The sequence below is a fragment of the Prionailurus viverrinus genome, chromosome F1, assembly GCF_022837055.1.
Source record: "Prionailurus viverrinus isolate Anna chromosome F1, UM_Priviv_1.0, whole genome shotgun sequence".
Lineage (NCBI taxonomy): Eukaryota > Metazoa > Chordata > Mammalia > Carnivora > Felidae > Prionailurus > Prionailurus viverrinus.
The window spans coordinates 29,285,591-29,309,188 of record NC_062577.1 but is presented as its reverse complement, the minus strand read 5'-3'; the positions used below and the strand labels follow the sequence as shown (position 1 = coordinate 29,309,188).

General features: G+C 49.7%; 1 protein-coding gene across 7 annotated transcripts in view; it reads right to left on the bottom strand.

Moving 5' to 3' along the window:
- Positions 1–7,231: 7,231 nt before the first annotated feature.
- RD3 (RD3 regulator of GUCY2D) overlaps positions 7,232–23,598 on the bottom strand; it is a 33,272-nt gene continuing 16,905 nt past the window's right edge. The window contains exons 1-5 of one of the 7 annotated variants that reach the window (XR_007148316.1): positions 21,694–22,761; positions 12,778–12,820; positions 11,946–12,295; positions 9,699–10,134; positions 7,232–7,507 (exon numbers count right to left, since the gene is read on the bottom strand). Coding sequence is in view for 6 of the 7 variants with exons in the window: in XM_047841222.1 (XP_047697178.1) it covers positions 9,837–10,134; positions 11,946–12,295; positions 12,778–12,780 (651 nt within the window). In the remaining variant the exon portion in view is untranslated. Of the gene's footprint in view, positions 7,508–8,327; positions 10,135–11,945; positions 12,821–21,693; positions 22,762–23,598 lie in introns of those variants that run through there. The other 6 variants (XM_047841222.1, XM_047841225.1, XM_047841221.1 and 3 more) reach the window with 6 other exon arrangements.

Sequence of the window (23,598 nt, the reverse complement as noted above, 5' to 3'; positions counted from 1 at the left end):
AAGTTGGACACTCAACCAACTGAGCCACCTCTTAAGGCTCCCTTAACCATTTTTTAAAGTGTACCGTTGAGTGGCATTAGGTGTATTCACATTGTTGTGCAACCACCACCCATTACATCTCCAGAATTTTTCATCATCCCCAACTGAAATTCTGTACCCATTATAATAGTACCCTAGTTCCCCCTCCCAGCAGGATTGAAAAAAAAAAAACTAATAAAATACTTTTCCCTCTTCTAAGTGCCTATCTGTGAGAGGGTGAATTTTCTTCAGATACTTCAGTTAAAACGTCTTATCACAATAGGTTGAATGCAGAAGCAGGTATAAGTAGTCATACGTATTCGTTTCCCATTACTGTGCGAAAAATAACCACAATCAAAGCAGCTGAAAACAACACCCGTTTATATCAGTTTCTGTGAGTCAGGAGTCTGGGTTCAGATGGGCTCCTCAGGGTCTTTGTACAAGGTCTCGCAAGGCTAAAATTAAGACGTTGGCCGAGGGCACAATTTCATCTGAGGCTCAGGGGTCCTTGTCCAAGTGCACTGCTTGTTGGCAGAATTCAGTGCCTTGGAGTTGTAGCGCCAGAGTCCCTGTTTTCTGGCCAGCTGTTGGCCAGGGACTGCTCTCGGCAACCAGAGGCCGCTCACAGGTCCTTGCCATGTGACAACATTGGTCTTTGCTTCCCACAACATTGTAACTACTTCTCCAAAGCCAGCAGGAAAATCTCACTCCAGTCTGCTATGATGGAGTCTTATATAACCTAATACAGTCACAGGAGTGACTCTGTCATCACTTTCGCCACATTCTTTTGGCCAGAAGCAAGTTGTCGGTTCTCCCTCACTCCCTTGGCTCACTGGGGTCAGTGTGTTTACTCCAGGCATTACAGATATTCAATAAACGTAAAAACAACATCACTCTTCTCACTAATATACTAATATGCAATAGTATATGCATATTATAGAATATGCATATTGTATACTATGTATATGCATATATACTATGTATATACTCTGTGTATACTATATATATATATATGTATGTATATTTGTGTGTGTGTGTATATATATATATATAGGATTAAAAATATGTTAATGTGTAATGGGTTTCTAGTTGTTATTTTAAATGAAGTTAGTAAACATTGAATTTATCAATTTTAATTTCTAATACAGTAAATATTGATAGATATAACCCTTATAAACAACAGTTCTTTGGGCTTCTTAATAAATTTTAAGAGTATGAAGTGTCCTGAGACAAAAAACATAAGAACTGTTAATATAATAAATCCTAATGGCAATTCTACACAACAAACAGTTGGCATTTTCCAAATCCTTTCTGAGACTCATAGAAATACATTTTAAAAAATTTATAATTTGACAATAAATTTCATAATAAAAAATAAATAAATAAAAATAAAATTGGAATGACACAGAAAAAAAATTTAACATTTTTATTTACTTTTGAGAGACAGAGCGTGAGTGGGGAGGGGAAGAGAGAGAGAGAGAGAGAGGGAGACACAGAATCTGAAGCAGGCTCCAGGCTCTGAGCTGTCAGCAGAGTCCAATGCGGGGCTCGAACCCACCAACTGTGAAATCATGACCTGAGCCGAAGTTGGATGCTCAGCGACTGAGCCACCCAGGTGCCCCTAGAAATACATTTTACATTGTGACCTAGCATACATATACATATGCATATATACATATTCACGGATACATAACCAAGGCAAAAGTTTCATGAAGTAATACTTATGTGAGGTACACACTGATATTTTCTACTCTATTGCTAAGAAAAGCAAATTCCTAGTCACAACTCAATACACTGATTTCATGAACCACTCAATAGGTCAGGACCTTAAGTCTGAAAATCCAGGTTTATCATAGAACCACTTGAAAAACATTTAAAAATACATATTTTCAGGGCTAAGCAAGTACTGTTTCCACCCAAGTGAACAGGAAAGGGGAAGAAAAAGAGTGAATCTATGCTTTCCTTCCCCCTTGAAGCACTCTTAGGAGAATAGCCAGGGTTGATATTTTTCTGGGGATTACCTGATTCTGGCCATGGAAGGACTGAGTCATGAGAGTACATATCCTGGGTTATTCTGCATTAGACATTTAGTTATCCTAAGCAGAAATGTTTCCAAGCAAAGAGAAGGTGTTACTGAAATGCCCAGCACTGTGCTTGTGGCAACTGTGAGTGTGCTAGGCTGTTCCTAGAGGATAGGATTTTATTAGAAGAAAAGCAGTTTTCCAGGAATCCAGGTCGCTGCTGGAGAGGTGGGGAGGTCTTTACAGCAGATGAGAAGGGGGTTCAAATTCTGGTATAGCAGTTACTCTCTGTACAACTTTGGAAAACTCACAAACTGCCTAAACTCTGTAGAGTGGGATAAAAATACCTGCCTCGCCATGTTGTTTGTGTGGATAAAATGACCTAATTGTGCACTGTGCCGAGCACACATAGTAAGTGTCCCAAGATGGCAGGTTGTTTTCTTGCTGTTCTTGCCATGATGTGCTCTTTGGTGTTGGGCATACTAGCAATGGTGCTGCTGCCTCACCTACCTCCCAGGGGAAGTGTGGAGGTCAATGAAAAAATGGATCACAGGACAGAAATATCATGTGCTGTTAGATGGGAAGGAGGTGCCCAGAATGGAGCCTGGGGACAGGGCCCTGAGGACACAGAGGGCAGGTGAGTGGGTAGAAAGCAAGAGCCCACGGGTAGAAAGCAAGGTGCCTCTTAGCATGGAGGGAGGGACTCAGAGTAATCCCCTTCTGGTTCCAGGAGCTTTATGTGCCTTAATCTCAGTTAATCCCCACAGCAACAGGGTCGTGTAAAAACTATTACTCAAATGAGAAAACAGACTCAACAAGTTTAAATTTTTTTTTAATCTTTATTTATGTTTGAGAGAAAGAGTGTGAGCAGGGGAGGAGCAGACAGGGGGAGACACAGAATCCGAAGCAGGCTCCAGGCTCTGTGCTATCAGTACAGAGCCCGACACGAGGCCCGAACTCACGAACCGTGAGATCATGACCTGACCCAAAGTTGGACACTCAACCGGCAGAGCCACCCAGGCGCCCCAGGACTCAACAAGTTTAAATAACTGGGCCCAGGTCACACAAAAGGAGAGGATATGATGTTGGAGCAGCATCTGCCCCTGCCCAGGCCAAGAGCCATCCCAGGCAGCCTTGTGGTTGGAGAGGAGAGGTGGTCTGGCTGTGGCCAGTTGGGGGGGGGGGGGGGGGGAGAGAGACCTGTGTGTCCAGCTCATCCATGGGGACCCACAGCCCACAGGATAGACTCTCTGGCTGAGCTTCCCATGACCACCAGGGGGCCTTCATGCGTCTTCTGCAGGTGAGACCCAGCTCAGTTTCCCAGACTGACTTGGGTCTGAAGACTGCTGTAAAGCCTCATGGGTCAGAGTGTCACCAGCGAGGGCACCTCCCCCCTCCCACTGGCTGTTGCCAGCTGCCTCCTGGTCTTGCCACCTACTGGATTTCAACTCTCTGTCTCTGTCTCTCTCTTACACACACACACACACACATACACACAGCCTCATGAATAGTTTTCTACAACACACACCAGATAATTGTCATCCTACCCGATTGTATGCTTCCAGGTTTATATGAAACAACTCAGAATCCGTCATTCTCTCCATCTTTTCAGTTGCTATAAACTGGTCTTTTCAGCATTCTTTAAAAGATATATCTCATGTCCTCTCCAAGCATCTCCTGAACATTGCTAAGCAAAGATGATAAACATCTATGTGACAGTCTTCCAATCATCTGTCTCTAACCTAACATAAGGCCAATGTAATAGTTCCAAAGTGCACTCATCTCCTATTGAGATGAAGTTATTTAGGCACGTATTAGATTCAGATAGATTCAGATGTGACAACAGAGAATCTGTTGAGTTCTCCCCCTCCCCCCACCCCGAGAGTAACCTAAAACAGTGGTTCTCAGCCTTGGCTGCACAATGGAATCGCCTGAAGAGTTTTAGAAAACCTGATGCCTGAGACCCATCCTGAGTTTCTGATTTATGGAGTCTGGGTTGCAGCTGGGCACTGGAATAAAAGCTCTCCTGATGATCCAATGTGTAGCCAAGCCTGAGAACCACAGATCTAAAAGATTAGGGCAATCAGGTTCAAGAGCAATGATTAAAGAGCTGAGTCTGGATATCCCAGAGGAAGGAAGGTGACAAATGATCTTCAGTGTGTCCCATCGACTTTCCATTATCCATACTAATTGAAAGGAAAACTGTCACGAACAACGGTCAGATCTTAAATTTGAAAGTTCCTTTATAGTTTGCAATGCATTTGATCTTATTTTAACCTCACCACAAGCCCGGGAGGTAGACAGCATAGCTATGCTTATCTGATAGATGAGGAACAGGAGCCTCAGAGAAGTGAGTGATTTGCAAAGATGTAAGGGGAAAACCGTTTTGCGAGAACTATAACCCAGAATTTCCAGCAGCCCCAAAGTCCCCACAATTTTATCTGCACTGTTAAACTCACCTCCAGTCCCCGAGGCAAGGCAAAATCTGTTTATGAGTAAAAGATAGGAAACCTTTTAAGAGCAGATGGAGTGGTAGAGAGAAAACCAACCAAAATGAGAAGTTCCTCAGCAGATGAGGAAGGATGTCCCATGGCTTCATCCAGGGATTATGAGAAGTGTCGCTGCTTTATTTCATTCACCACCTACTATGTGCCAGGCATATTTTGGAAGATACACACTCAAGTCAGACATGCACCCTGGCCTCATAGAACTTCATCCACTGAATGATATGGATACATCATAAAAGCCTTAGTGTTCATCCACAGCTCCACAGGGTCCTAGCCCTCCAAGCTGGTGTCCACATGCACCCATCTGTTCAGCACGTTTGTAAAGTGCCTACCTGCATCCAGAAGGTAAAGCCCGAGAGAGGAAAGGCCCGGTTCCTGCGCTTAAGCATTTCACAGAGTATTGGAGGCAGCGGAATGGCTCAGAAGGGGAAGCAGTGAACAGAAACACCACATACACTTACATCCCTGTGTGATAAGTACAGCGATCAGGATCTGGGGGGCTGTACTGAGAGGGTGTAAGGCTCTATAACACCGAGGAGCAGTGACACAACGTAAGGATCCGAAGGATCCGTGGCTTCCAGGTCTAGGCAGGCCACTTGCCTACAGCCTGAGACAAAACATAATACGCCTCACCCAATGGTCAAGATCAACTGGAGATAAAGGAAGTAAACTGCAAAGGACCATTCAAATGTTAATAAAGGAATTTGCTTGAAGACAGAGCCATTTCCATCCTTAGCAATATCGATGCACTGGCTTATTTGGATAAAAGATGTATTCCTCCCGTCCCTTGTGCACATTAGGGTGGTTTCTTTGCCTGGTACCTTGATTTCTTTTCTACTAAGGACAGGCTAACCTCAACTAGATCCCCTCTGTCCTGTGTTCTGGAGCCTGGACCACTTGGCGAGAGCCGAGCAGAGGCCCCCAGTCCCAAGCAGGGACCAGAAGTAGATGCTAAAGCTGTTAACTTCAGGACTCAGCTACACAGAGACCGACAGCTTGTTCCCAGCATGGAATTCTCCCCACACCAAATCCTAGCTGGGAGGGGAGACTGGGCTGGAGAACTTCCAAGTTTGACTGCAGGGCTTTGGGCATGTTGCATTTGTTCCGGCAAGGGAATTATAACTGGAACGTAATACAATCAAATGTGCTAGAAAACACTCCAACTTCTGCTGGCTTGTGAATGCCTTTCTCACGAATATAAAAACTCTCAGACATTTTTAGAAACTTTAAAAAATCATTCTGTTATTTTTGCCTTGAATACGATAAAGTCATGATTTTTAGTCAATGTTTTTATTTTTAGATTAACACCTGACTAACTAGAATCATGTTAATTTAATACTCTGTGCAATAACACTCGTAAAAAGGAACAGATGCCAATTTCCCCATTTAACAAATGATGTGAGGTGTTAAATTGTTTTAAAATAACTGTCTAAAAATGAGTTGTCGATAAATAAATTTTGAAATAACATTTTGTGTTATGTTGGGGAGCCATATGAATATTAAGACAGACCAAAATTTCACTACATGTTGAATAATGGCAATAAAAACTATTTTTATTACCTACTATTAGAATTCTTGAGATTTCCCCCCGAGTTATTTTGATACATTTTAGTGTATGGAAAGAAAAGAGGAGGCTTTAAGGTTGCTATTTGCAAACATGTCTCAGAAAATAAAGTACACAGACATGGAGAGCATTTTCATCCAATGAAAAGTCAAATTAGATATATTGCCACTATCCATATTTTAACATTACTTTTTAAGGTATTAGAGAATCTTGGTTGCTGTGGAAGAATTTTAATCAAATGGAAATAACAAGGATCTGAGTAAAGAGCGTCCTTAGGCTAATTTACAGAGTTGTTCTCATTTATGTGCAGTCATTAACTTCTTGCATATTAACACTAATGTTCCATAAACACTTTGTTTAAGCAATTCTTCATTGTGAAATTAAGTAAATGCTATCTGACCAAGTATAAAACAAATTATAAATTTTGTGTCAATGTGTGAGGCTTGATTAGATCCTCAGTTCAAAGAAATGAAACTGCAAAAATCACTTGTTGGGCATGGTTAGGGAAAATTGAATATGGACTGGCTATTAGATGATATTAAGGAATTACTGTTAATGTTGCTGGGAGCGATAGTACTGTGCTGGAGTCACGCAGGAACTTCCCTTATTCCTTTGCTATGCAGAGCGAAGTATTCAGGGGTGAAATGTCATCCTGCCTGGGATTTATTTGAAAATACTTCACCAAAAAATAGATTAAAGCAAATATGGCAAAATGTTAATAACTACTAAGCCTTGGTGACAGGCATATGGGGGATTCTTACACCTTTCGCTATCCCTTTCTTCTGTTTGTAAATTTTCATAATAGGATTTTTAAAAACTCCGCGAAGTAAAATAAAATCTAATCACCAAGGGTTCCAAGCCCCCACTGGCGCCCTCTGGTGGTGTTGAGCTGAGGGGACCAGGGCCGCCCTGCAGGGCCTTGAGCGTGCTCTACCCGTCCTGCCCAACTGTGACCGCCGCTACCACACGCTCACAAGGAGGCTCTCAAACTGTTTTGTTCTTTTATTTGTTCTTTTTGTTTTTTTAATGTTTGTTTTTGAGAGAGACAGGGCACGAGTGGGGGAGGGGCAGAGACAGAGAGGGAGACACAGAACCCCAGGCTGGGCTGTCAGCACAGAGCTGGAGGTGGGCCTCAAACTCAGGAACTGTGTGATCATGACCTGAACTGAAGTCCGATGCTCAACCCACTGAGCCACCCAGGCGCCCCTGTTCTTTTATTTGTTCTTATTGGGGATTTAAACATAGGAATTGAGTCAGAGATCATTACTCTCTTTTCATGACTTGAATCCAGAGGAGCTATTGGAATCCACTGCAGGACAACCGGTGTCTGAAGCTGGTGGGTTCTGTCTTGACCGAAGTGGGCAGGAAAGGCTTTCACGGACGGCCCGTTACTTCACCTTAAAAAAGAATAGGATGTTGAGACGCCTGGATGGCTCAGTCGGTTGGGCATCTGACTCTTGGTTTCTGCTCTGGTCATGATCTCATGGTTTCTGGGTTCAAGCCCTGCATCAGGCTCTGTGCTGACAGCAGGCAGCCTGCTTGGGATTCTCTCTCTCTCCCTCTCTCTGCCCCTCCCCCCCCCCAAAATAAATAAACAAACATTAAAAAGAAGCACACAGCATTGAAAGTCTCAGATCTTCTTTTTCTTTGGGGAGGATAGGGACATGTAAGGTGGTGGGAAAGGAGGAAAACAGTAGATATTCTCTTAACTGACCTCCTCTGAATTATCTCCTCCACAACCAGGTTGACCCTGACACTCCCTTCCCTCAGAAAAAACACCCTGACCCACATCCCGTGTATCCAGAAAGCTCACAGCTAGTCGATCCTATTCTAACTCTCCCGCCCCTCCCAACTGAGTTGTCTGCTCACCAAGGGTCACTTCTGCTTGTTCCAAACTTGTTTGTGCCCATTATTCTTATTGGTATGGTTAAAGTACACACAGGCCAATAAAACTGAAGTGTGGATCTCCCGTCAGACAATCCACACATGTCACAAAATAATGAACACAGCTTGGCAATTGAATGAACTTTTTCTTACGTCTTAACATAAAATATGTAAGATGTTTGAGGTATATATTTTTATTTAGGTGATTTTCTTCTTCTTTTTTTTTTAAGTTTATTTTATTTATTTTGGGAAAGAGAGTGTGAGCAGGGCGAGGGGCAGAGAGAGAGGAGAGAGAATCCCAAGCAGGTTCCACACTCAGTATGGAACCCCCATGCAGGGCTCGAACCCACAAACCATGAGATCATGACCTGAGCTGAAATCAAGAATTGGACTGCTTAACAGACTGAGCCACCCCAGTGCCTCTATTTAAGTGGTTTTCAACTGCCACCAATTATGTAATGAGACAACTCCTTCATCTTGACAGTGTTCGATAAGGGGTTTTCCACCATCTTATGATTTTCTGTCCAGACTTGAATGAAAATAATCCCAAACCAGATGATTAAAAAAGTTTTTTTCTACTGAGCTTGGTCAGGGAATATATGGATTTTTTTCCCTGTTGACTGATCTCCTGGCATTTTATTTAGACTAATATTAAGATCCACTTGCATTTTCTGAGCATGCACTGATAGTTGGGGACAGACACTTCCTCCACCATCCCACCACACCCCACTTCAGCCCTGGGTATGTGGGGAAGCCACTAGACTTCCCAGACACCGGAGCACCACATGTCCATTATAAAGGTCTAACCGTATTAGAAATGGAAGGACACCAAATGAAGCCTGTAGGGAGGCTCTTCTAGAACTTTCACTTGGTTCTTTGAGGCCAGTTAGGGGTTTAAGCATCACTTTCCTTGAGGACAGCCAAAGAGCACGTGTGACCAGATACAGAAGGTGCCCTGGAATCAGAGACCTGGGCTCTCAGAGCAGTGAGTAGGAAGGCCTTGAAGCTCTACCTCTGGAAGGAGCTGCGAGGTGTTGGCTACATCCTACATGATGACACTCTGGGGTGGGGCAAGGGTAGCCTACTTCTGATCCCAGCCACCTTAGACCCTCATGCCAATTCCAAGGTAAGAGATGTGTCAGACCACAGGGAGGTGGAGACATGGCCCTTGGGTCTGTCCCATCATAGCCCAGCACTCAAGGACTCAGGGGCAGAGACTATGCCTACAGGAACAACCTCACTGGCTGCAGTTTAAGGTGTAAGAATGAGGCCCTCTCTGAGCCTCCGTTTGTGCATTTCACTAGCTGAGGACAGTGGACCTATTGGCCTTTGTGGTCCCTTTCAGCTCTGCCTGACCATGAAGCTGTGACCCATCTGCAGTAGCCAGACCAGCCAGTCACAGCAAAGAATGGACATCACCCAACAAGTCCCACATTACCCAGGGTGAGGGGGTGAGTAGGACATCCTTGAATTGGGGGTGAGAACCCAGGTCTTGGCAAAAAGGGCAAGTCTTCCCCTTCCGGACAGATGGGGCCGGGGTCTGTCTGCCAAAACCCTGAATCTCTGCGAGGCAGGGAAGGGGACGCTGCAGAGGACTTTCGACTTTCGCAAGGGAGGGAGGGGGGGCCCGCTGCGGCTCCAAGCCCTGACCCTGAGCCGTGTGGCTGGTGGCAGAGTGTGGGCCAGAGGGTTGCTGCATCTTACAGGGCTGTCTTGGGACGGGGCCACCTCTTGGGCCCCTTGTCGAGGGCAGGTGGGGAGGTTCCAGGACTCGGACCCGGTCACCGGCCTATCATGCCCTCCCGCAGGTGTTCTCGGCTCCCGGGCAGGGTAGGGCACGGGTCAGTCCTCTTTGGGCGCCCGGAACTCGGGCAGGCTCCAGGTCCGGAGCGGCGGCGGCGTGTCCCGCTCCACGTCCTCCGAGATGGTCCGGATGTCGCTGGTGAAGGGAGAGATGCGCGCGCGGGTCTTGAAGGTGGCCAGCGCCAGGTTGCCGCGGGGCCGTAGGCTCCACTGGCGCGTCAGCTTGCGGGCCTCCTCCTCCTGCTTCATTCTGTCCAGGACCTCCTGCAGCACCGAGCGGAAGAGCTGGGACACCTCCCGCACCTCAGGCTCCTGCTCGGCCAGTAGCTGCCGGAACCTGCGGGCAGAGCGGACAGGGCTGTGCGTGAGTCACGAGGCGTGGCCCGTGGCAGGTGGCGGGGGGGGTCTAACACCGGGGGCTTCCCGTGCACGCCCAGGGGCCAGTTCCCAGTTCAGCCACTTCCCCGCTTCTGACGTCAATCAGAAACCACCCCACCTCCCCCACTGCTCCAGCCTATCCTGAGTTCAGCTCCCCGCTCGGCTATTTCTGGCTTCTGTGGGCCTCAGCTTCCTCATCTGTAAACTGGGGTCATAAACCTTTCTGTGGGGTTTAAAGAGCTACCATAGGTGAAGATCCTGACATTAACCTCAGGTTCTCGGTGCCAGAGTATTAAGGGTAGCCCACTTCCGTGTTAGCATGGCCCGGCCTTACCAATGTGAGGCTTTCTGGCTAACCTCTCCCACCCTTCTCTGCCCCCTGGCCAGAGCGATCTCTCCCAAATGTGTATCTGATGATGGCACCGGCCTGCGATACTCCTTCCATAGCTCCACGCTACCCACTGGGTGAGGTTTTCCTCTGCCTCAAATGTCTTTGCTTAGAGCTCAAAATGAATAACAGTTATTAGCGAGTCCATTTAACATCTGGTTTCCTCCACCACCTTGAGAATCAGGACCTCTCAAACTTTTCAGCAGTGAGACAGGAAATGTGAGCGGACAATCATGAACACATGTGTGTCCCCAGCCTCCTCCTCACTTAGGAGGTTTGGTTTACCAGCCTGAATTCTGTCAGCAACCCCCCCCCTTCCCCCCCCACCCGCCACGACTCACCCCACCCCTTTCCCCAGGTGCTTCTGGAAGTAGGTACATTTGGCGGGGGAGGGGGGGTTCCTTGGTACAGAACAAGAGAAACGGGAGAGGGTAAGAATTCTCATCCTGGAGGAAGAAAGGGGGCCGGGGGTGGAAAAGACTACAAAATCCAAAGGAGTGTAGCTAGGACGGAAGAAGAAGGAGTTTTAAGGAGAATTTTCAAGAAAAAAAAGGTGTACAATAGATGCTTGTGTTGGTTAAAGAGACGGGGGACTAAAGATGTGGGGAGACTAAGTGGGGTGTTCAGATGCTTTCCTGTGGATCTGTATTCCTTTACGAGTGCTTGGGGAAGTGCAGCTAAAGAACTTGAGTGACTTTGGAAATTATTGTTGGTTGTTGGGACCACACTTCTTCCACATCACATGAATCCAACTAGGACCGGGCCATGTGGGTCCAAGCTTTAGCAAGGTTACATTTATATTTATGAGCATTGTGGTACCCACGCTCTAAATCTCTAAATGTTCAGTGCCCCAGGCCTCCGGACGCTGTACAAACATGCATGCACACGCACGCACATGCACACACACAACACAAGCCCACGCACACATGCACTCACGCGTGCGTGCACAGCCCCCTTAGGCAAGCTAATATGAAAGCTGGCTTGAAATAGGATAATTGAAAACTCAATTTTGGAGAGATTACCTGGAAAGCCTTTCTAAGAAGGTAACATAGAAGATGAACTGATGAAGGAGGAAGAGCCGGCTACGTTAAAATCCAGGGCAAATGTAAGCCAGGCGGGGAGAACAGAAAGCTCCAAGGCCCGGGGTTCTCTCCCGTCAAAACTCCTGTGCCTCCGGGAGCTGCCTCCTGCCTCCTTCTGAACCCCCAGCTCTGGGCTGGGATCTTTCAGGGTTGGCCTCCTGCCTTGCTCCTCTTAACAGGTAACTGGGTCATCTGGGTGCCCCGGCTCCCGGTCCAGTGGCCTCAGGCCACCGCCACAGCAGCCACACCCCTGGAGCCCACAGTGCAATGGCTGGGCCCGGTGCCAGCGGCAGGGGTTACCTGAGGATGGCGGGCCCGCAGTAGGACGGGTGGATCTTGGCACAGACGTCCTCCAGCTGCAGCCGCTCGCCAGGGCTGAGGTCGTAGGTGGGCCGGGGTGTGCTGGCCAGCCAGCTGTAGTCCACCCCAGTGCAGATCTTCCTGACTGCGTTGCTGCGCTCCCATTGCTGCCTCTCCACCTCTCGCATCTGTCCCGCCAGCTCCATCATGAGCGTGTCCAGCACCATCTCAGCCGGCCTCCGGGATGACGGCCGCGGGGGGCCTTCATTCCACCGAAGCCATGGGATGAGGGACATGGCCCCCCCAGGCCCTGCCGAGACAGGGCAGGAGTGCGTCTTCCTTGGACCCCTCTGTCAGTTAAGGTGGGGAGAACAAGGGGGAGGGAGGACAGCTGGGACCCCAGCGAGAGAAGAACTGCTCCGCCCTCACAGCTGGGTGGCCTCAAGTAAGTTGCTTAACCTCTCTGAGCAATCATTTCTAATTCTGTAAGACAAGATTGGGCTGTCGTGAGAAGCAGTTGTGAATAAACTCGGGGCTCTCTGCACACCACGTACAAGTAGTCTCACGTTATAACGATCCCTAATGCACGCAGATGGCTGAGCCCAGAGACACTGCCCTCCTGAATCTCTGCTAATTCCAAACAAAGAAGGAAATATACTGTGTATGGCTGAGCACAGTCTTATCACTATGATTTAAGGGGGAAAAATACACATCTACATCTTATGTTAACCTGACAGGAAAACACCCTGAGTTTCTTAATGCCCCAACCTGTTGCTGAAGGAAGCTTGGAACTGTATGGGGTTGACATCACCCTGCAAAAGACACAACTTACCATTCATTTATTCAGAAGCCTTAATCAGGTACTGTGTGCACACCTGTGGGAGGAACACAAGCAAGAAAGCATGTCGGGGACCCTGCTTTCCAGCAGATATCAATAGAAAGAGGTAAACGTGACTGATGAAGCATAGCATCAGTATTGATGGGGAGCAGAAGGAGTGACTCTGGGTGATGACAGGGGTCATGGAAAGCTTGTGGACGAGAGCAGGGTGAAGAGGGAATGCGGGCTTCAGACACATGGACTGATGGAGAAGGTGTCCCAGGTGGCGAACCCAGCCATGATACAAGGAGTGTCGGGTGCAGAAGCAGAAACCCTAACTCATATATCCACAAGGTCTTGTGCAATACAGGTTTGGTGACTGACTGACTAGATGAATAGATGGATGGATGGATGGATGGATGGATGAGTGAGTGGATGGATGGATGGATGGATGGATGAGTGGATGGATGGATGGGTGGATGGGTGGGTGGGTGGGTGAGTGGATGGATGGATGGATGGATGGATGGATGGATGGATGGGTGGATGGGTGGGTGAGTGGATGGATGGGTGGATGGGTGGATGGGTGGGTGGGTGGGTGGGTGGATGGATGGGTGGATGGGTGGGTGGGTGAGTGGATGGATGGATGGATGGATGGGTGGATGGATGGATGGGTGGGTGGGTGGATGGATGGATACATGATTGGATGGATACATGAACTGCCATCTCAGACACACTGCAATGCCTGTCAGAGGTGGGTTTGTTCCTCTGATAGCAGTGAAGGTGAGGGCCATTCCTGGGCCCAAATCTGAAGTGGGTCTTTAAGATGCCCCAACTGCCTTTTCAATGACCTTCCCCCTCTGGGGGACCCTCTGTTCCATGCACCAATGGTCTTCTTCCTGCCCAGACCCCCCAGAGGCCGAGGAAAGTGATTTGATGAACTCAGCCTCAACAACATGGCCATGAGGCATGGACACACACACATTTTTAGGCAGCCCTCCCACCACCCTGCAGAGAAATGAATTGTTAATGCTGGAGAATCAGACACAAAGAGGAAAAGTATTATGGGGTAACAATAGCCTTCTGGGGTGGCACAAAATCAAACCTCTTCTTTATTCATGAACAATCCCTAGCAACCATTATATTTAGGAAATTAAAAACCTTCATCTTCCACTCAGCCTAAGTCTATCATGAGTGGGGGCCTCAGATTACACCCTGATCCCTTCCTGGGAGGTTGGGAGAGAAGGACAGACCATCAGACCCTGTCCTTGGGGTCTGGACAGTTAGGATCTTTTCTTCTCCACCCTTAACTGCTTCGTGTGTTCAGAATAATTGAGGCTGGGTTGTAGTGTGGGGAAATGGGTTTGGGGGGGGGGGGGCTATGTTCTGTCCTGAGAGCCGTGAGCACCAGGATCCTCTGTCCGAGGCCAAGGGATCTGATTGAATCAGGCAAAACGACACCTTATAACTGTGTTTGTGTTTTCAAAAGTGCATGGGTCAGGTTGATGCTTAATATCAAAAGAGTGAATGGTGTCTTCATGGTGCCTCATGAAGGGCACCCCAACTAGAGATGGACGAACAGTCCCGTAGGTGCTGCCGAAGATGTTGGCCACCCACAGCTCCATACTCTCTCTCCAGTGTCCCTCCCTCCTCTGCCTGGGGACTTAGCTCTAGGGTTAGCAACTCTTCTGACACGCGTTTCCTGATGTGACCACTTTCCAGCTGGTACCCTGAAAGCATCCTGTACAGACATTTTTCATAGCATCAGGGACACTTAATGGAGTGTGACAATTTACCTTCCACCACCCCCTGCTCTGTGTCACATGGGGGCAAGGACTGTGCCTTAATCATCCTTCCATGCCTGGTGCTGGGTAGTACTGCGAATGAATGAGTGAATAAATGCATGCACAAAGGAAGGAATGATTAAAGAATGCATGCATGCGTGATGGTGAAAGAGCAAGTCCCCACAGATCTGACCTTCCCCAAGTGAGGGGGCGTTTGTCAGCGGCCACGTGGAGGACAGTCTCCTCTGGCCCCCATGGCACCACACTCTCCTGTCGCTCAGAGATCCCTCCTGAGGATGAGACACTGGCTGAGCTGTGGGGTCAGAGGTCATGTGGGGACCCCCTGATGGAATAGTTCCCTCTCTGCCCCATGGAGCCTCACCCAATGATGCTTCCAAACCTGGCCCTGGCCCTCCTTCCCCAGGAAGACTTCCTTGGTTGACTCCCTCAACCCCTGCACCCCAACATTCCCGCCCCCCCCCCCGCTATCACCAGTTCATCCTGCACCTGCACCTGCACCTGAATGCTGGGCACCCATCCCTGGAAGATGATTGGAGGAGAAAGAGACTGGTGAGGCTCAAGGCAGAGGGATGTGACGCCCTTGAATGGTCTCTTAGTGCAACCTGCCACATACACCCTCACCCCCACAACCCCCCACCGCCACACCCCTGCCGACTGGTTAGCACATGTCCCAACTCACCTGAGGCTGCCCAGCCCAGCCCACTGACCTCTCCTCCCTGTGGAAATAATCTTTCCTTGGCTTCCATTAGACCACAACCCTGGGTCTACATCCTGCCTCCGTCTGCCTCCTGGGACTCCCTCTCAGAGCCCTTATGGGCACCCCTCCCCTGGCCTTCCTTGGGTTGTTGCTGTTCCCTGGCGCTCCATCTCAGGCTGTCCATCTCATTTCAACCGGCCTCATCCGTTCACACGTCTCCACTGACAGTGGAGATAATTCCCAAATCAAAATCCATACGCCAGTTGTCTCTTCAACCTGAGGTCAGGATGACCAGATGCTTCCTGACACCTCCCCCTGCAGGTTCCACTCACACCGTAACCCACTTCCCTCCCCAATGGCTGCTGCTTCTCCGTAGCCCCTGCTTGCCAGTGGGCACACCTCATCCCTTTGCCTCATCTGTCAAGTCCTGCATCCAATTCCTTTTGATTCTCTCAAATTTAAATATTACAATTCTCCTAAGTCTGTCCGCTCTCTCTCCCTCCTTTAGTTCAGGCCTTGCCCATCTGCCAGATATATTATAGCTGCTGCCTCCTAGCTGGCAACCCAGGGCTGGTCCTTCTGAGCCAATCTCTACTCCATTTTCCTTTAATTGTGGTTAAAAAAAAAAAAAAAAAGACAAATAACATAGGGGCATCTGGGTGGCTCGGTTGCTTAAGTGTCTGACTCTGGCTCAGGTCACGGCTGATCTCACGGCTTGTGGGTTTGAGCCCCACGTTGGGCTCTGTGCTGACAGCTCAGAGCCTGGAGCCTGTTTTGGATTCAGTGTCTCCCTCTCTGCCCCTCCCCTGCTCATATTCTGTCTCTCTCAAAAATAAACATTAAAGGGGCGCCTGGGTGGCGCAGTCGGTTAAGCGTCTGACTTCAGCCAGGTCACGATCTCGCAGTCTGTGAGTTCGAGCCCCGCGTCGGGCTCTGGGCTGATGGCTCAGAGCCTGGAGCCTGTTTCCGATTCTGTGTCTCCCTCTCTCTCGGCCCCTCCCCCGTTCATGCTCTGTCTCTCTCTGTCCCAAAAATAAATAAAAAAAAAAATTAAAAAAATTAAAAAAAAAAAATTAAAAAAAAAAACATTAAAAAATAATTTAAAAAAAGCAAATAACATAACATTTACCACCTGAAACATTTTTAAGTGTACGGAGTGTGAACTGTAAGCACATTGCTACACAACAGATCTCTGGCACCGGTCCAGACCGAGTGAGAAACCAGGTCCTGGGTATCATCCTACCCAGCACCCAGCAGGGGTCTGGCCTATGGTGAGTGTCCATAAGTAAATGGAGTACAGTACTTACTTGGATTAATCCCAGAGTGATGGATGGGGTTGCCTTGTGGTGCTTTAGTCCTTGTTCTCTCTCTCTCTCTCTCTCTCCCCACCGGCCCCCCACCCTGCCCCCTTGGGAGCCCCTTTCTACTCCAAAACTTCTCACCCTTCCTAAGACCTATTCTGAGGGACTCACCTTAGGGTCAAGCATTTCCCCCTCAAAGAGCCTTTTTTCTTCTTAGCCTGGATTTGACCTGAGCTGGAAGGAGGCAGCAGGAGAAGGAAGGGCCCGGCCTGGAGGGCCTTCCACAGAAAGAGGGGATTGGGAGGCACTGAAGACTTTCCTCTCCACCCCAAACTGGTCTCCAGAATGCGGCAGCAAGGCCACTCCAGGCCCGGCCAGGGCACCACGCATTTGCTAGGGGACTCGGGCAGTATCGCAGATGGAACCTCACATTCCATGCGTCTAAATATCCGTAAGTTACAAATTGGGCTAATGAACTATTAAATAAAATATGTTTTGCTTCCTTGTCAACCGTACCTTCATAACAACTTGGAGGCTCAGATTCAAACTGAGAAATCTTGGGCTCCCGAGAGGGCTCTGCTAGAACACGGAGGCGTGGGTTGAGCCGGCTCTGGCTCCCAGCCTGACCCCTTCTCTTCTCACCCCCTGAGGGGCCTGGCAAAGGTGTGGGGACACCCCAGCCTTCACGTCCAAGGCCCATCCGCACGCCTACCAACAACCACTTCTTTGCCACTTCCGCAGACCTGAGATTGTTTACACTGGTGGTGTGGCTCACCCTGAGGGGACGGGGCCCTGGAGGGGACTTGCTCACGTTCTGGAAGTAGGCTGGGGACTGTCTGGCCAGGGAGTCCCGGGTCTCAGAACTTAAGGCCTGATCTGGAGGGAAGTGACCTCAAGATGTGCACGTCTTCCTAACCCCGAGACTCCTTGCTCCAGGTGGGTGAGGCCAGAAGAAGGCCAAAATGCGGCCGAAAGTACAACCCCGGGTGGAGTCCCTTTCCCCTGGTTTCAAGGCTGTGCCCCTGACCCCAGCTGGCCTCTCAAGACAGGTGCTCACCCCACGGCAGATGGCAGGGGATGGGCGGGGTGACCTCACCTAGGTCCTGGGTTCTGTGGGCTCTCAGCGTCTCTGGTCCAGATGGTGGGGGCCCCTGAGGGCAGGGGGCAGGTTCTGAATCTTCCTCCCCCTCCCCCCATGCTCCTCCCCCAGCCCTCACTGGGGCCAGAGCTTTTGACAGAGACCAGGTTTCTGCCGGAGCTATTTCTGTCTCTGGTGCCAGCTGCTGTCCCGGAAGGCTCTTCAGCAGCTCTGATTAGGTTCTTAAAAGGGCAAAGGAGGGAAAGAGGGATAGACGCAGGGACAGCCAGGATAGAGAGTCACGCTGGATACCCAGATGCCAGAGGTCATTGGCTTAGCTCACAGCAACCCCAGGACCTGACCCACAGCCGAGCCCCCTTTGTGTTGTGACTGGGGAAGAACGTGATGGCCAAATGTGGTGTGACAAAGACACCTAGAGGGTTCATCAGAACAGCAAAAGTCATCTTCTCTGGGCACTTTGCACAATGTGGATTTGACTCCTCCCTACCCCCCAAATCTGGATTAACCCCCCTCCCTCTGTGGCAAAGCCAAACTCCTCAGTGTAAGCTTCAGGTCCCCTCACACTCCCGCTCACCGCCAGGCCTCGCCAGCACCGTGGTGACTCCAGAACCTTCCCATCATGAATACCTGCTTCCCATTCAGTCAACGGCACCTACAACCTGCCTCTGATGCGCAAACATTGATTGAATCCTCGTTTAAAACAGGACTTTGGGGGAAATTTGAATATGAACTGGAGGTTAGGGAATGAGTGTTGATTTTCTTAGGTATAAAAGTGGTGTTATGGTTGTAGGGGAGTGTGGACAAATAGCCCAACTTAGGAGGCCATGTTGATGTGCCCATGCCTGATGTCTGCAATGTCCTCCCTTCCAGTCCCTGAGAAAAATGTCACCTATATATGTGCGCACACACACAGACAGGGCAACTATGGCAAAGTAGTAACGGTCCATCTTCTAGGGGGATTTTATGTGTGTTTACTGCATTAGTCTTTCAATTTTCCTGCATCTTGGAGCATATTCACAATTTAAAAGTTGGGGGAAAACTCTAGTTCAAAACTCACTTTCTGTAGGAAGCCCTCCCAATTCGTTCTACCCGGTGGGCACGACTTCTCAGCCCCTCTGTCCGCTTTCCGTCAGATTTGTTGAAGCGCTGCAGGGTTTCTCCACGGAGGGGCGTGGGCGCGGCAGTGGGGAGCCGCGGTCTGCGGTGTGGACACCGAGGCCCAGGCCGGTCTCTGACCCATGAGGCCCCGCACACACAGGTGGGAGTGTGCAGGGGGCCTGCACTGTGCCTGCTTCGGGGCTCCATCAGGGAGCGCCCGTTCAGGAGGGGAAGGAAAACAGGGAGAGGGGCAAGGGGCAAGGACCTTACTGCGGAGGGCCGTGCCGGGTGGCGGTGTAGCCCCCTCCGCGAGGGCACTGCTGTAACCCGGCAGAACAGCTCGATGGAGGGCGTACCCGCCCTGCCCTCCGGTGATGGGGTGATCGCCAGCTCAGAGGAAGCAGGCGGGGGTTGGGGGCCGGGGTTGGGGGCTCTCGCGGAGACAGCCCGAGTTCCTATGCCTTTTCCTCCCTGCCAGAGGCTTCCTGTGTCCAAGTCCCTTTCACTGCTCCCAGCCTCAGTCTTCCTGTCTGTAAGATGGGGTGGTACTAGTACCTACTCCACTGTACTGTGAAGAGCAAAAAAGGATGTTCACGGAAGTGCTTTATAAACTAACAAGAGACATCGAGGTTTATGGATTCAGGTAGGAAAAAAAAACATCTCTACTTTCACTAACTTTAACTGAAATGTGGGATTTCTGTCAGTTATGAATGCAGGCCACCACCGGCCAGAGCTGTATGGGTGACTTTATCTCCAGCAGGGATCACAGGTATTTTCGTAACACTTGAAAGCTGTCATTCTTAAAATATGGCTTATGTTTATCACTACTGTGAAATCGTGATATTAACCCTGCCACTACATTTTATTCTTTTACATGTTGATAGAGAGGCACATATATTACCATATCTTAAACTGATTAAAAAAAATTATATATATATATATACATATATATATATATATATATATATATAAAACTACATTTCAGTATAGCTGGTTTCTTTCCTAATACTATGGACTTAATTTTATGCATTTAGAAACATTTTGCTAAGAATATGTCCAAAGCCTTTACAGATTTCCAAAAGGGTCTGTCTGTACCATAAAAACTAAAGGATCCCGTCCGTGGTTTTGGTGCAAGCTTGACTCCAACCTTGTTCCTGGCCTTGCCCTAACCCTGAATTCTGGTCATGACATTGGGAGAGCTGAGCCCCCTGGAGGAAGGGAAAGCTCGGGCGGGGGGGCCTCAGTTTACCCCCACCAGCAGGAAAGCCCTCCCATGCTCTCTCTGCCTTTTGGCATCACTCAGCTAAGCCCTCTCCCTTTCATTCTCTGCTTTTCCCTCTCCTCCCTCCCTTCCCCTTCATTACCCTTTCCACCCCCACACTCTCTGAGCTCCTCCTTCAGCTTATTTTTGAACATCCCTGAGGATAATCTTTTCCATGGCTCCCTGGGAGACACTACCACCAGCTGTGGCTCGTTAGATAGTCTAGAAAAACCATCCCTATGCTCAAGGGCAAGAGGAGGGGTCTGGTTCCAGAGGAGATCGGGGATGTCTCTGGTGGGAACATTCAGGGGTGTGCCCTCGGAGTTGGGAGCCAGCCTCCGATACCCAGGCAGCAGGCATGAGAGCTTCACCTGCTTCTGCTGAGATCAGGCCACCAGCCCCCTGGCCAACCAGGGAGGGGCCGTGCAGTCCTGGCCAGGAAGCAGCTGTCTCAGTACAAAGGGAGCCACGCCCAGGCCCCTCCTCCGATGCAGGGCTCCAACAGCTGAACTGGGTGTCTGCTGCTCAGGGCGGGGGCTGCCTCGCATGTCCCCCAGGCCCATGGGCATGGAGCGGTAATTCGCTGGGCTGTCCCAAATCGCCCACTGCTTCACAGAGCAGGCAGGATGGCCCTGCTGAAGCCAGACCCTCTATCTGGGCAGAGGCCTCGAAGCAGGTGCAGAGAGTAAACGCTCCCCGCTGTGACCTTCCTTCCAGCCCTGTTTTTGCCAAGGCCCACGGCCAACTTCACAGATTACAAACTGACCTTATTTCTTTTTGGCATCATAGAAAAATAACCTGGAATCCACCAAGCCAGGAGTGACTCGGGCTGACTTGCTGATCTGTGGGCTTCCGTTCACCTGACAAACACCTGCTCATCTCTTAAGACTCACCTCCAGGGTGGGCCCCCTGCAGCCTGCCCCTCACCGACCCCCACTGAGGTAAACTGGGTGCCTGCTGGTGCCGGCATGAGAGCCTATCATATCATGGCATCTGTGACAAATACATTTCTCACTTTTTTGATTGTTTTTTTCTCTCTCCCCCAGCTAGCTATGAGCTCTGTCGAGAGCAAGAGCTATATCTCTTGTATCTGCTGGCATGTGAGGCAACTCATAAGTGGTTCCTGGATGAATGAATGAATGAATGAATGGCAGTGAGTCCTCCTTGTTCTGAGGCACACGTGCAACCAGGAGGGGTCAAATGCTCAGGTACTACTGACCACAGTCATGGAGGAGGTGGTCCTCCATGGAGGAGGAGCTCCACCGACTTCGTGGGTACTCAAGTCGCAGTTCTCAAATTGAAGAGAGAAATCTCTGGCGGGTTTCCCCTTTCTTCCCCCTGACTGGGTCCTCCCCAGCAAAGCAGGAGAGAAAATGCTGGGGCTTGCAGAGCAGATGAACCTATGGCTTCCCACGGGACAGGCCACGGCCCTAAAGATACTGCGGAATCCACCGACCCTTGTGGAACAGATTAGGACCGATGAGGCCTCCCTGAGGCCATCTGGACCCTGGACTCAGACTGCTCGGTAGGCTGTCCCCAACCTGCTGCAGCCTGAAGCCACCCCTCCCAGCTCTCAGCCTCTGCTCTCATGTCTAAAAGGTTTCGGGACCGGGTTCCTGCTTCCAGATTTCAGGTGGGGAAACCACAGTCTCCTGGGGAGACCACCCTCTTACCTGGCGTTTTGAGGTCACCCTCTCCGGAGGTGAAAGTTCTTGTGGGGGGCCTTTCTGCTTCCCAGCCTGGGAGAAGAGAGTGTCCAGGGCAGGGTGGGGTGGAGGGAAGACTATATTCTAAACGTCTTCTTTTTCTTTCTCTTCTGCTGCTGCCTGCTACCTCATGCTCTTCCCTCTTTCTGTCTCTCGGAAGTTGTGCTGAGAGAGAAAACAATCCTGACCAGAGGAGGGATCCAGCCCGGGCTGGTGTTAGTGGAGCGTGTGTGTGTGTGTGTGTGTGTGTGTGTGTGTGTATCTCAGGAGGCTGGAACCACAGCTCCTCCTCCTGAACCTCAGAGGCGGGCCAACCTCTGATCTGCGTTGCCATGGCGACCCACCTAAGCCTCTTTCACCTGGAGCTGTATTATCCGTAGAGGGAGCCCGCCTGACCTGCCACAGATGCCTGGGAAGACCCAGGTGGTGACAGGGCACCTGTGTCCAGATGGCATTCCTTACTGCGCTCTGGCTGGCGCATCTGCTGGGGACAGATGATTCCATCTTGGTGAAGCTCCCCTCTTCCCACGTGTTGCCCTCCACCAGGAGAGGGGACATTCTGGGGGCTGTCCCTGAAGAGCCATGTCCTCGCCTTTGCCTCACCACCTGTCCTCCTCTTTGCTAATTGAAATTCAAGAAAGAATTTCTTCAAATTTCAAATTTCTTGAAATTCAAGAAAGAAATCCCTCAAGCAAGCTCAAGGGCAGGAAGTTCTGCTGACTTTCTCAAGGAGAGGTGAGGCTGAGAAATAATCTGGGGAGAAGAGGGAACATGGATCATGGGGATGGATTTTGAGGTATTTGAGGTAAATGCGGGACTGGCAGGAGTCTTCTGTTGTCCTTCTCCCGTATCTGATACTTGCATCTGAGCCTCCCGTCTGTCTCCAGGCTCTGGACGCTTTATCGCTTGCAGACTATTTTGGTTAGGGGCCCAGTGTATCCAGGCTGTGCGCCCCCCCAGACATTAGTGGGCACAGACACGCAGGCATGTCGCCCTGTGAGCGGCATCGACCTCCAGTGATGGGCACCGAGCTGCATTATAATAGATCTCAGGTGATGCTGTGCCAAGTACCAGCTGATGGAGTGCCTTCTGGACACATCTAGTCCTAACTGTGTTGAAAATAAAGCAGAACGCATAGCCAAGGAGAAATTACACTATGATGAACTGACTCGGCTTGTCCACCTGCCTGCCTGCGTGTTTTGACTTTCTCCCTGGGTGCTGTGCCACTCGGTGCTTGCTCTGTGGTTGCATCCCCTAGGTGAGTCTGCCTCCCTCATCCATCTTCTCAAGCAGGAGTCTTAAGTCAGGATCTGGGCCATTCCTTCTCTCTCTCTCTCTTTTTTAAAGTTTATTTATCTTTGAGAGAGAGACAGAGCATGCGTGTGCTCATACAAACTGGGCAGGGGCAGAGAAGGGAGAGAGAGTCCCAAGCACTAACCATGCAGAGCCTGACTCTGGGCTCGATCTCACAAACCGTGAGACTGTGACCTGAGCCAAAATCAAGAATCAGACACTTAACCGACTGAGCCACCCAGGTGCCCCGAGCCATACATTAGTCTTAATACTTCACCCTCAAATACACACACACACACACACACACACACACACACACTCACAAGTAATGTAAATGAGGTTATACAGGTCAATGTCGTCAGCCATCAAAAGGAAGATCTCATTGCAGCAAGGGGTGAGGGGTGAGCTTCAGGACCCCTGACCTGTGACTCTGGAGAACATGCACACAGATGACCAGGTTTTTTTGTATCTTCCTTCCTGGCACAGCTGGCTCCTTCCTTGCACTTTTCAGTGATGTCCGTGACCAGGAGAGACGGTCATCCCCTCCCTCTGTCCCTCCCTTGCCTGCTGCCTTAACAC